A 14,063-nucleotide genomic window follows, 5' to 3' on the forward strand; every position below is an offset into this window, starting at 1 on the left:
TATATATTGAAAAATACATGAAACATTCATATTATTACATAATTGATTCATCTATTTCTATTATAATACTATTATTATTTATTAATAGATTTCTATACAATAATATGAATTTGATTAAATATAATTTTAAAAATTATATTTTAAAATTAAGAATCTTGCAACATTTACATTTATCTCAATTTGAATATATCTTACATATTCAAGATAATTGTATTTGTATGTATGCATCCATCTAAATTGTGTGATCTATCTCTTCATTTAAGAGTTCATCTAAAATTGTAAGTTAATTCTTACTTTATTTAAGTGTATCAATAATTGAGAAAGATATAGAAAGATTCAATATTCAATGTGATATCAAGAATCACACCTCATTGGCTTGATATTTTGCATATGTTTTCCTCTTTGCAAATAACACATGATGTTTTAATTTTAATTTTAATTTTGTTGTTTAAGTACCCTTTACTTCAATATATTACCTCTCAAAGCAAAACAAGAGACTCTAATGTTTGCATATAAATATATATATATATATATATATATATATTTTACATAAAATAACTTAGGGGAGATAAACCAATGAGATAAACCAATGGAGACAAAAACCATTTCTATTATTGCATATTTCATTGTTTTTATTAAAAGCAAAGCAATAACTCAACTTTTGGTCAATCAATGATCAAAATCTTCATGCTCTTGCTGCACATTGCCCTGAGTAGCACTACAAGATCACTATGCTCCCAATCATTATTTTTAGTAGATATTTTTTAGTAAATATTTTTTTGTGACCAATGGCACAGGTTTCCACAAGCATGTATATATATATATATATATATATATACATACATAATATGTATATACATACATAATATATATTTACACACACAACAGCAAAGGAAGACTGCTTTCATCCACTTTCATCTATTTTGAGTCTAGATGTGTCTAAAATCGTTTTGTACATACATCCTGGGTGCTCAGAAAAGCCGAGGCATGATGTTATGGTGGATAGTTTATAACCTTCGCTTCAGTGTATGATACCCGCCTTGTCCATGGTATCATCCTCAACAAAGTTTGGGCGCTACTGCGAAGTGGCCCTCATTCAGTTTTTCTGCTGTTTGTTGGCTTGTTTGTTGTCTCCGATTGACGGTGGTGGGCTAATCGACGCATGATCCATGGCGACCACAGCGACCCCCGCAACTACCGCCGCTCCAGTGCAGCTACCGTTAGGCCAGGTATGTATCTCTATCCTGGAATCGGTCAGATCGATAAGATTAGAGCTCTGGTGCATAATATGTGAATTTGCAAGCGTTTAGATTCTCAGGTGGAAGTTAATTGGAACTTAAGAGCGAGCATTTTGTTTTAGCACTTTGATATCTCCAGGAAAATGATGATTTAGATTCGGTTCTGGTGGTTGAACAATCAAGGTGCTGAGTATGTTTTGAGGTGCAACTTGATCGCGACACCATCACAGTAGGGTTTTTCTTCTTGCTAGGGTTTCGTGAGTTCAATGTTCGTAGGTGGAGCGCTACATGTTGGCTTCAAGAATTAAAAGTGCAAGATGTGATTGGGAAGCGTATTTTTGTATTTGTACATTAGTTTTACCGGACTTATAAAAATCTTGTTGGGTTTTATTATCAGAATAAGTGAATAATTTTTTTGCTGAAATTCCTGTCTTAACGTTGTAATTTTCTTTCACGTAAGTTTTTATAACTCTCAATCGTGAATTTATCGAGTTCGATGATTGTGTTGTGTTCATTAGAGTCGCAAGATCTGCATATTTTCTTGGTGCTTTAAACCTGTAAGTTAGTCTCGTTCAGGATTCGTGTTTTGGTGTAGTTGCCTCGTTAATCACCATGAAATCTGATGTGGTGATAACTTCATGAACATTGTGTGACGTTACTGGTCGGAATGGATTTTTCCAATTGCAATTTGTTGGAGCAGTTAATGGAAAATCGACCTTGCATGAGTCTTGTATGCATGTTATACATGACGTGGTAACCAGGTCGATTTGTTTGAGTCTATGCGGTATTTACTAGAGGACCCACCACCACAAGAGAGTAATATTTTGGTACAAGTCAGCTATATCTTGGTTTCCGGAACGTAACACGGCCTTCGAATTTTTGCAGGTTGATTTGGCGGACTGCATCGAGTGGCAGTCTGTGGAATGTCTGAACGAAAATTCGTTGCATACCTCCGTCAACGCTCTTAAGCAGGTTATTGGATATTTTAAACACCTGATAATTTAAAATTCCCGTTTTTACGAATTTTACAGGCGTGCTATTTGAGGAGAATGTTTAGGATGTCGTAATTTATTAATTTCTATTTCTTCACTTTCATGTCATCAATCGTGTTGGGATTTCCCTTGTACTCCTTTTCAGACTTCTCTGTTCTGTTCTTAGAATATTTTTTTTGTTGAACACAATTAATTGCCGATTTCCATTCACAATCCATCAATTGTGAATGCACTTCTTTTTCTATGCATTTTGTGTAGAATCGTGTACCAGTGTCGTTTAGAAGTTACCTCGATCGCTGTTGTTGCATGAGATTGTGGTGGAGCGTTTGTTTGACGATTATGGTCAGTTGTTTCGTTCATATAACGTTGGCAACCTTGAGAAGATAAAGTCTAGAAAGGTTGATTGGACTTTTTGTATTCAGGGTTATAGGGAAGACAATGGTTTGTATTTAGAAAGTGACGCTGATGAGCAGCTACTACTCTATATCCCCTTCAACCAAGTGGTCAAGCTTCATTCCTTGATCATCAGAGGACCTCCAGAGGAAGGTATACAAGTATATCTTGTAGTATATTCTTACATTAAAATAGGTTGAAAGAGTCTTATAACAATTTTCTGGTCCACTAAGGTGTTGTTGGTTGTCATAGTGATCATTTTGAACTAAATTTTCTTTTAAGACTTCACTTTAAATGGTTTAAATCAAGAGAATTAAACTTCTCCTCGAAAAAATAATAGTTGATGCGAGGTCTGAAGCAAAAATACGTGTTAAAATCTAGTAGTACTTTATAAACCGGCATTTCAAGAGAAGGGTAACTATACAATCATATATTTCTGGTTTTTGTTTTGTTTGAGTTGTCTAAGTAATGCGTGGCGTTTTAGGCCCAAGAACTTTGAAGCTTTTTGCAAATAGACCAAATATGGGTTTCAGGTAAGATACGCACTTATGAAATGACCCTGAATTATTTTACCACATCAATGCTGAAACCTGTCATCTTTAAGATACAGCTTGAAATTTATGGGATAGGTACGAACAGCTCGTAAGTATGTGCAATAGATGGATTTTTGAATGCCTTGCAGAACACGAAATATGCTAATTGCAGAGTCTAAGAGGTTCAAGTTCATGGTGGCTTACTAGATATGTTCTGTTGGCAGCAACGTTACGGATTTTCCTCCAAATGACACAGTTATTGCATCTTTGGAGAATCTGGAGGTATCCAATCCCTCGATTCTGCAGCTACTTTTTCATGTGTTTTGTTCAATTAGATTCAGCAGGTCGTGTGATATTAACCGATTGAAGCCCTGATATCTGGATGGTTCCTGGCTTTGTAAATCTACAGGGAAAGCCCATACCGCTCAAATACGTCAAGTTTCAGAGTGTGCGAAGGTGAGTGTAGAACTGATCCTGCATCATCCTTTTCTTGTAAGGCTTTCAGACCAAATCGAATCGTCGTTGCTGGATGTCTGTACTCCTTCGCCCTTCCGTTTTAGATCTAGCGTGAAATTTTAAAACATGCCGGGTCTAGTATTGATGTGTGGCAACCATTCTGTAGATAATCATATTTCCTCACACTTCCCTGCCGATGTTTTCACAGTTTGACACTATTTGTTGAGGACAATCAAGGAGGAGGCGAAGTAACCCAGCTTCAGAAACTCGCTATTGTTGGTAGCACGTAAGTTCATACTCAACATTTTCTTCCAATGGTGTACAAAAGACTAGTATGGAAATAGTTATGATTGGGAGCTGATTGGTTTGAAATATGGCTTTAATGTGCAGGGTCGAAACTACAAACATGAAGGATTTGAAGAAGATCAGTGAAAACGAAGGATGAGACCCTAGCTGGTGCGTCTTAAGTTGTCTTTGGTCATTGATGTCATTGCAGTAATTTACCAACTTTCTGCAGTGGATCATGGATTTAGTCACATACCTGGATCAGCGTAGGGTCTTCTTGCCATGCATTGTAGTCAGACCTTTTTTTTTCTCTTCGAAAGTATCTGAATTTCATTCCTGGATTCCTAAATGTTGAATGGCGTATGGCAAGAACTCATGTGTGCACAGCAAGTTGTTGGAGGAGGAAAACATTGGTTTTCTATACATAGAATCTACTCTGTACCAACAATACTGAGTAGATTCTTTGTATAGAGGAAAAGTGTTCTTTTTGGGTATCATCTGAAATTATATCACATCAACTTGTACCAATTTTACTATGTGTATCTTGTGTTGATTGTTACTTGATTTCAGATTTCATTGTATTCTGTATATTAATGTTAATTGACTTGCTTTTAAATACACATACTGCAGCAATACTTAAAAGATCTGCACACAATTTAATTTTTTTAAATTTTTTTTGTGCACACAAAGCTGGAAACTATATGAGTTTTGTACAGTGTTGTTAATTATTTCGTAATGTAATCTTATCTTTTTTGAAGATTTTGGTAGTGTAATGATTTCTCATGAAAATGCAATCACATTTAGCTTCCATGCTTTCAGTTATAATTATTTTATTTATTTTTTATTTATTTTTGTGACTTCATCATGCATGGAAGTACATATGAATATATCAAATGGTGTTGGAGTTAGTTTAATTAAATGTAAGAAAAACATTTTTTGTGTTGGTGTTAGTTTTGTGGTACCAGAACGTTGGATTTTTTTTTTTTTTTTTTTTTTTTTTTTTGGCAATATGTCTACAATTACTGCAGAAGGAACAAATAAATAAATTCTAATGAGTTTTTCAAAAATTCCTTTTCTTAATTAATTGTAATAATTTTTATCTAATAATAGTGTTATAAGTATTAATCCAAAACTCTCATGTAGTATATTTTTATTTTTATAAATAGACAATTAAAAAATCATGCTGATCTCACAAATTTGTTTAAGAATAATTTATTGAAAAAACACAAAAAATTTAAAATTTAAAATTGAGCTATATATAATTTGTACACCAATCTTGAAATCAAAACTTTAGTGACTGTTCACTTGATTTGTTATTTATATTAATATATATATATATATAATTTAATTTTTTATCAAGCAAGGAAGTGGACAAGTGTCTATGCATGTCTACAAGAATTGAGATAAGAGGGCCAATTTTTCTATGATAGTTGTTAAGAAGATGATTCTAATAATCATCATCTTATATCTGAATTTGTTCATAATACATATTGATTTATTTACAATAGAGTGGTAGATAGAAGTGTGGAAGGAATAATATTGAAAAAGACCAATAGTGGTGGATATTAGAAGAAAGGAGTATATGAAGGTTGTATTGGAGGAATTCACCACTTTATTGGAGAATATGGAACAAATTGATGTAATTATGTACAATCCATTGCATAGGCTTAGAATATAGGTTATATGGTTTTAAATCATTTATATGTATAATATATTTAAAAATTAGTCTAAATATAATATTTTACAACTAACAAATAAGTATATATTTATATAGCTATCTATTTCATTGTCATTATATAAACAAGTCTATATATAATTATTTATATATATTTTTAATTTTTTTAATTTATAAATCATATGAAAAAAAAATTAATTAAAAAAATCTTATACCTCCTAACTTATAGACTTGCTAAAGATTTTAAATATATCATTAGGATTAGAAGCATAAAAAATTGAAAAGTAGATCAATTCAAAATTTCAAAAAGATAAAACAAAAATAAAGTGAACAAAAAAAGTGTCAAGTCAAAGGTCTTATATTTGAAAATTAAAAAACTTTAAAAACATTCTAAATCCACTACTAGCTTTGTAGATCTCCAAAATAAGGAGGTAGGTCAAATTAAAACTTACAAAAGCTTAATCATTTGCAAAATCAACTTAAAATTAAAAATGGCCAAATTCTCAATATCTACAAATCTATATATTTTAAAGACATTTTATGGACATATTTAGAATAGACAACCTTCAAATAGAACAAATATTATTTTAAAAATTATCTAAATTTTTTTTAATAATAAAATCAATATCTTAAAGCCTAAGTCAAACTTGTTTTATCTAGCAAATTAAGAACTTGTAGAAAAAATTATTTATACTATTAAAATCATAGATAGCAAAAATAGAAGATAAGTCAAGTTAGAATCTAAAAGTAAGAAGATCAAAAAATTTGACGCACCAATATAATCCTAAATCATAAATCCTAAATTTTTAAATTCTAAATTCTAAATTCTAAATCTAAGTCTATTATTAGATTTATAGATACTTAAAATATGAGAGTAGATTAAATGAAAACTTACAAAATCTAATGCATTTACAAAATTATCTCAAAATTTAAGATAGTCAAATCCTTAATATTTCTATATCTATACACTTTTAGAATAAGTGAAAGGCACATTTTAAATAGAGAAGCTATAAATTGAGAAGCCATAAATAGATCCAATGGTATTTTCAAAACTCTCAAAAATCCTTTTATACTAAAAGTCAAAAGCCTAAAGCTTAAGCCAAAGTTGCTATATCTTACTTGCTAAGAACTTATAGAACAAGTTATTTATACCATTAGAATTGTAGATAGTAAAAATAGAGGAGATGGAAGTAGATCAAGTCAAAATTGATGAATAAGCAAATAAAAAAAATCAAAGATACTCATGTGATCATAAATTGTCAAATTCTAAACCTTGCTTTTAATTACTAAATATAAATTATCAATGTTAAATAAAAACATACTAAACAATCTATAATAATTACATCTAAGACTTATTAAGAATTTAATTTCATGATTTTTTTCTTCACAATTTTTTTTAAACTTATAGAATCTTTTAAATTCCAATAAACATTAAAATCATCAAATAAAATTTATAATTTAAATATTTTTATATCTAAAAAATATTAAAAGTTTTTTTTTTTTTTTTTTTTTTTTTTTTTTTTTTTTTATAATAATTTTACCAATTAAGATGCATTGATTGGATTAACAATATGTTAAGTCAAAATTGAAAAACAATAATGTCAAAAAAGTTAAGCATATTCATACAATCTATATAATATAGTATTTTATACATATCTTATTAAGATTTGATTCTAAATTTCTTATTAACTTGTAAATAAATAATCTATTTTAAAATATATCTTTTAAAAAAATACATTGACCATTCTTTTTGTGAATGATATCAAACTTAAGTACCTTCTTATATCAAATATAGTCAAAGATGTAAGGTTGTCCAATTCATTTACTCACTATATCAAGCTTGAGCATGTACTTATATCAAAGGTAGTCAGAGATGAAAGATTGCTCAATTTATTTGGTAATGATATTAAACTATAATATTCCTTTGTGCCAAATGTAGTCAAAGATGTTAGGTTGCACAATTTATTTTGCAATAATGTCAAGCTTGATTATTTACTTATTTTAAAAATAATAAGAGATGTGAGGTTGCTTAATATATTTGATGATAATATAAAAATTGAACACCTATTTATTCAAAAGATAGTCAAAGATGTAAAATTGTCCAATTTATTTAACAAGAATACTAAGGTTGAGCACCCGCTAATATTAAAGATGTAAGATTGCATAATTCATTTGATAATAATGTTAAACTTGAATATCTACTTATATCAAAGGTAGTAAGAGCTAAGAAGTTGCCTAATTCCTTTAATAATGATATTAAGCTTGAATATGTTCTTATATCAAATGTAATCAAAGATGTAAGGTTGCACAATTTATTTTGCAATAATGTAAAGCTTAAGCATTTATTTATACTAAAGATAATCAACATGATTTTCATTACTATTATAATTTTATTTTTTAAATAACCAATATATTTAGCTTGAAATATAAATAATATTATACAATTATAAAGATACTAGATAAATGATTATTGATGCATGAATTCTAAGAAAAAATAAAAAAATATTTTTCCTATCTAATAATAAGTATGACACTCAAAGTCTACCTATTGAGAGTTAATTTGAATTGTGCTATTAAATGGCAATAAAAGCTTATACTTAGAGTATAAGTAGTAGAATCATCTAGCCTTTTTATAGCTTTGATTGATTTAAGGTAAGCTTGGTAATGGCAATGTCCTATAAGATCTCTAAAACATATTGATTTTGCTAATCATATGTCTTAACTTGCAAGGCAAATTATCTATATATATACCACATAGTTAGCTTGTTCTATAAGCTACTATATGGAGTTAACTTGTTTCAGAAGCTACTACCATGTGGTTAGATTATTGGTCAAGTTTCTAACTTAAAAATACATCTAAAGTCAAAACCACATCTATAAAGCTTCTAAGAAGCTTTTCTAAAAGATTTTATGAAATTAGTCTATATTAACTTATTTCTATCTAAACATATAAGTAACTATTGAAGTAAATGTATATGTTTGTGATATTATTTTTCTTTTAGGGACGAATTCCATGAAGAGCGATCATCATCTTTCATGAATCTTTGTAATTCTTCATCTTGGTTTGGATGAATGTTGTCAATAAAAAGCCTCAACTTTCTTTGTTGCATTTGCAAGATTCTTTCCTTACTTCCATGTGTGTTCAATAATATCATATCTATGCCAATGAACAAGATATTCCAACCTATTTCAACGTCATCTTGAATCTAAGATTTTTTCCACTTCAAATTTTTAATTATTGTTGACTTCTATAGGAAGAAATGGCATTTGTTTTCTTTCAGAGATATTCATTGTTTTATATGGCTCAAGAAGGGACACATGAAATATATCGTGGATCTTTATAGACTCCAGTAGTTGTAATCAATAAGCAACTAAATTGATTTGTTCACAAATAGAAAAAAGTTCCAGCCTACAATAGTCCAACTTATCATAAGGATAAGTAGTCTTGATATTGTGATGAAATAACCATACCTTATTACCTATGTTGAATTGTAGCTGCTCCTTGAGATAGGCATCCACGTTGGTCTTTTGTTATTCTTCAGCTTCTTTTAATTATATCTTCATTATTGCATTTAGCTTTGACAAATGATTTGCTAAATCTTCTGCTGTAGGATTATCATTTTTTGAAAAGTTAAAAGTATTAAGTCGTAGATGATAACCATAATTGATAAAGAAAGGTATTTGTCAAGTAGAAAAATGTACCAAATTATTATATACAAATTTTGCCAATGGCAAAAAAAATGTCCAATCATTTTAATGATAGTTGATGGTATACCTCAAATATTGCTTCAGAACTTGATTCACTCATTCCATTTGTTCATCAATTTGAGGATGAAAAGCCAAATATAGCTTTATATCTACCTTTAGAATCTTGAATAAGGTTCTCTAAAATCTTGATACAAATTGAATCCCTCTATTCAATATAATATCCTTTGGCAATCTATGATAGCAATAGATATTGTCAATAAAAAGCTTAGATGTTTCTTTATTAGAAATAGATTTTGTATATGCTAAAAAATATACTATTTTCATGAAGTGATCTAAGATTATAAATATAGAGTCATATGAACTTGAGACAAGAAGATCTATAAAAAAAATCTATAGAAATAGAAGACCATGGTTGTTCTAGAATTGATAACAGTTGAAGAAGTCCATAAGATTGATGGCGAGGAGTTTTGGATCTTGAATAAGTATCGCATGATTATATAAAGTCTTTGACTGCTTTCTACATTTGAGGCCACCAAAAATTTCTTAATATTAGCTCCAAAGTCTTGTTATATCCAAAATATAAAGCTACTAGAAAATCATGACAAGCTTGAAGGACACATAATCATGCCTTACTCTTTGGAATATATAAGCGATCTTCAAAATATAATAGGTTGTTCTTAAATACAAACTTTGAAGTATGAAAGGACTTAGAAGAAGTATTCTTTATATCATGAATAAGAGGATCAGAGGACATACTTGATTGAATTTGCTTAAAAAAGGTCAAATCAAGAGTTAATGTTGATTTTATTGCTCAAAGATGAAAATGTTCGAACTTCAAGAAAATCATTCTTTTTTGATCAAAAGATACATTTCTTTCTTTTGATACAAGATAAGAACATCTAGAAAGGGTGTCTGATAGACTTTGTTTTTTTTTGAATCAATAAGTAATCTTGAAATTGAATCTTGATAAAGATATGCTCCAACAAGCTTGATGATAATTCAAAATATGTGCTGACATGAAGTACTCAAGGTTCTTATGATCCATATATATGGTGACTAGATTTGAAGCGCCTTCTAGATAATGACATCATTCTCAAAGTTAATCATTAATTACAAAGAGCTCTTTTTGATGGATCTCATAATTCATCTTGGTTGCTGAAAATTTCTTGGAATAAAAAGCTACTAGATAGAGTTTGTCATTAGTTCCTATATGTGACAATACAACATCTATAGAGAAGTCTGACCTGTCTATTTTTACAAAAAATACCTTAAAAAAGTCGATACAATGCAAGATTGGTGTACAAGTAAATTCTTTCTTTAAAATATCTAATTATTCTTCTATTTCTTTATTCCACTCAAGTTTGACTTTACAAGTTAAACATATAAATAAAGCTACAACTTGAAAAAAGTTCTTGATGAAGATTTAATAGTAATTAATAAAGTCTAAAAAACATTACACATCTCATATTCTTCTTGAATTCTTTCAATCAATGATAGTTTGAACCTTCTTGGGATCCATCATAAGGCCTTCGTTGGAAATGATGTATCCTAAAAAGTCAACTTAAGTAATGTGGAATACTCAGTTTTTCAACTTAGCATATAATCTTATATCTCTAAGTTTCTATAACATGCAACAATCATAAAATTCATGTTCTTTTGTATTTTTAGAATAGATTAGAATATCGTCTAAATAACAAACGATGAAATTATCTAAAAACTCACAAAAAACATCATTCATAAGATGTTGAAAAGCAGTCGATGTATTTATGAGTTTAAAGGGCATGACATTATATTCAAAATGTCCATACTTAGTTTGAAAAACACTCTTCCATTCATCTCTTTCTTTAATACAAATTAAGTTTTATGCTCATTGTAGATCTATTTTGGTATAGATCTTTATTTGATTGAGTTAATTAAGAAGTCTTGAAATCAAAGATAATGATACCTATTTTTGATGGTGATCTTATCGAGTCCTTGATAATCCACACACGTCTGTAGAGATCTATCTTTTTTCTTTACAAATAAGATAGGAGCCGTGGCTAGAGATTTAGAATAGCATATGAAGTTCTTTTCTAAGTTTTCATCTATATACTCTTTTAATGCAGCCAACTTATTTTGCAACAAGCTATACATTGGTCCGAATGGTGGTTAAGCTCTTTCTTACAAATCAATTGAACAATCATAAGGTTAATGCTCTGGAAGAATATGTACATTTTTTTTTTCAAAAATGTCTTGGAATTCTCTATATTGGCTAGAAATACTACTTGACATTTTTCTATCATTAAAAATGGGCATAGTATAAATAACAAAAGATAATTCTTCTTTTGTAGTGTATATGAAAGCCCTCATACCTACCAGTAAAGGTTTGGATATAATAGACTTATGTACTTCTACTTCACTAATTTGATCTTAGATCATACTACCAAAAAAGTTAAGATTACAAAAAATCCAATCTACTTGAGGGTTATATTTTTTTAGCCATGATAATTCTAAAATAATTAGATTGAAAGAAAATCTTATTACATTAAATATTACTATACTATCATGATCTTTAATTATTACATCTAAAAGAACAGTCTTAAGGATAATATTTCTAGAAGCTAACAAACGACCATCTATGACTTCTACATGTATGGGTTTAGTTTGCTTGCTTATATTTACTTTTTGATTTTTGACAAAATCTTCATTTATAAAATAGGATGAGGTTCTTGAATCTAATAAGGCAAAGACTTTGTAATTTTTAGGTCCTAAATATATATCTATTGTAAAAGAAGGTGAGAGATCTAAGGAGAGAATAAGACTTTTATTAGATATTACATATGATTCCACTTGCATGATTCCTATTTAACTAAAAAAACTCGTTTTTTAACACATTATCTTCTTTGGTAATTGTGCTCTTTATTTTGTAATTGTATTGCTTCTTGAGACAATGTTGAACAATGTGCTTAGCTTCTCCAAAATATAAACACAAATCTTCTTGGCAATGTCGAATCTTTTTCTATTTCATGAGAAGTTTAAAACATATTGTATCAATTTACATTGATTCCAGTCTTGATAAATATGTTTCAAAAAACTTCATAGGTGCTGCTATTACTTGACTTATTCTTCTCTACTCAAGTCTTTGTTCTTGACACCTTTCAAATAATCAATTGTCACATATAATAGCTTGAACAATAAATTATTTCAAAAAATCTTCTTTTAGCATTGTTAATAACAAATCTTTGAAGCTATCCTTCAATCCATATTAAAATTGATTAATAAAAGCTTTGTCATTCCAATCCACGTAGCAAGTAAGGTTTTAAAATTCAACAGTATATGTGGTGGCTGATTGTGATCTTTATTGTAAAGATAAGAGTTTGATCTCTGCTACTTGTTCTTCATCACTTTCTCCAAATGTAGCTGTAAACACTTGTAAGAATGAATTTAAATCATAAAGAAGTCGTGAATCCTTTTCCATCAAAGGTACAAATTAAGAAAGATCACTTCTAGATAGAAAATCACCTATAAAATCGACTTGAATAAATCCATCTGCATATTGGAAATAGTGTATGCTTAAGTAGAGCTTAATTTATTATAAAAACCATCAAAATTTTGATCTTGTTCCATCAAACTTCTTAGGCATACTAATTCTTGCTTCTCTTGAGCTTGTAGAAACAAGACCCCTTGAATTTGGTTGTGAGGCTAATTGACTTGTTTCCCTCAACTGTACAACTTTTTGATGTAGACTTTGAACTTCTTCCATAGATATAGAAGTAGTGCTTCCATGGTTGACATTGGTGATGCATAAAATTTCTGCCTTAAGAATGTTGACATGCTCATGAAAATCTACAATAGTTACAAATCTATTCTCAATTCCGCTAGAAGTAACATCCATAATCCTTCCTTCCATAGACAACTCAAATAAATCCAAAAATCTAAATTAGATGAGGGTAATCCATAACTTCTAATAAATTTTTTTATAAAGAGGGATAATCCATTTTTTTTAAGGAAAAGATCACTGTTAGAAAATAAGATTTTTTGTTTAAAGGTAGATAGTCTGCAACCTTAAAAACAAAAAAATAGAAGTGGAATAATCCACTCACTTCTAAAACAAGACAAAAGTATTATATTAGCACTCTTGTCAAATTATTAAGGATATGAATCTTGAATAAAGAAAATTCTCAATATACTCTTATGTCACTAAAGAGAACTAAAAAGATACTCAAAAGGTGATGTAATATTAATTAGAATGGCTATTGCCAAAAACAAGAAGAATAGAAAGACTTGAAACAAGACTAAGGACTAGAAAGATATTGATAAGAGTGAAGAAGGCTTCATTCTTTCTTCCATATATAATTATAATTAAGAGCTATGTGGCGATGTTCTATACGACCTCCTATACGTATTGACTTTCCTAGCGACATGTCTTAACTTGCAAGGCAAGTTATCTATGTATGTGCTACATAGTGAGCTTGTTCTACAAGCTATCAACATGTGGTTAGCTTGTTGACCAAGTTTCTAACCTACAAACATATCTAAAGTCAAAACCACATCTTTGAAGCTTCTTGGAAGCTTTTCTAAAAGACTTTATGAAATTAATCTATATTTACTTACTTCTATCTAATCATATAAGTAACTATTGAAGTAAATATATATATATATATATATATATATATATCTGTGATACTACCATTGATTTAAAAAATATAAAATAATAACTTAAGATCTTTTTGAATTTGAAGTACCTTTTAAACTATTCAAAAATATTTATGACAATAAAATATTTTATCTTAAGAACATAAGA

The 14,063-nt window shown here is 29.2% G+C and overlaps 1 protein-coding gene across 2 annotated transcripts; it reads left to right on the forward strand.

Moving 5' to 3' along the window:
* The first annotated feature begins 1,106 nt into the window (after positions 1-1,106).
* Positions 1,107-4,425, forward strand: LOC112282040 (PITH domain-containing protein At3g04780). Of its 2 annotated transcripts, none has more exons than XM_090250301.1 (8): positions 1,107-1,229; positions 2,124-2,210; positions 2,653-2,776; positions 3,090-3,156; positions 3,381-3,438; positions 3,566-3,612; positions 3,821-3,898; positions 4,003-4,425. In XM_090250301.1, exons 1-8 carry the CDS (start codon positions 1,170-1,172, stop codon positions 4,055-4,057), a joined length of 576 nt encoding a protein of 191 aa, XP_090106427.1. In that variant the 5' UTR covers positions 1,107-1,169; the 3' UTR covers positions 4,058-4,425. The 2 variants fall into 2 exon arrangements, with proteins under 2 accessions (XP_090106427.1, XP_024374934.1); XM_024519166.3 differs by having other exon boundaries at positions 3,108-3,156.
* Positions 4,426-14,063: the final 9,638 nt, after the last annotated feature.

The sequence above is a fragment of the Physcomitrium patens genome, chromosome 5 (genome assembly GCF_059467195.1).
Source record: "Physcomitrium patens ecotype Gransden chromosome 5, ASM5946719v1, whole genome shotgun sequence".
Taxonomy (NCBI): Eukaryota; Viridiplantae; Streptophyta; class Bryopsida; order Funariales; family Funariaceae; genus Physcomitrium; species Physcomitrium patens.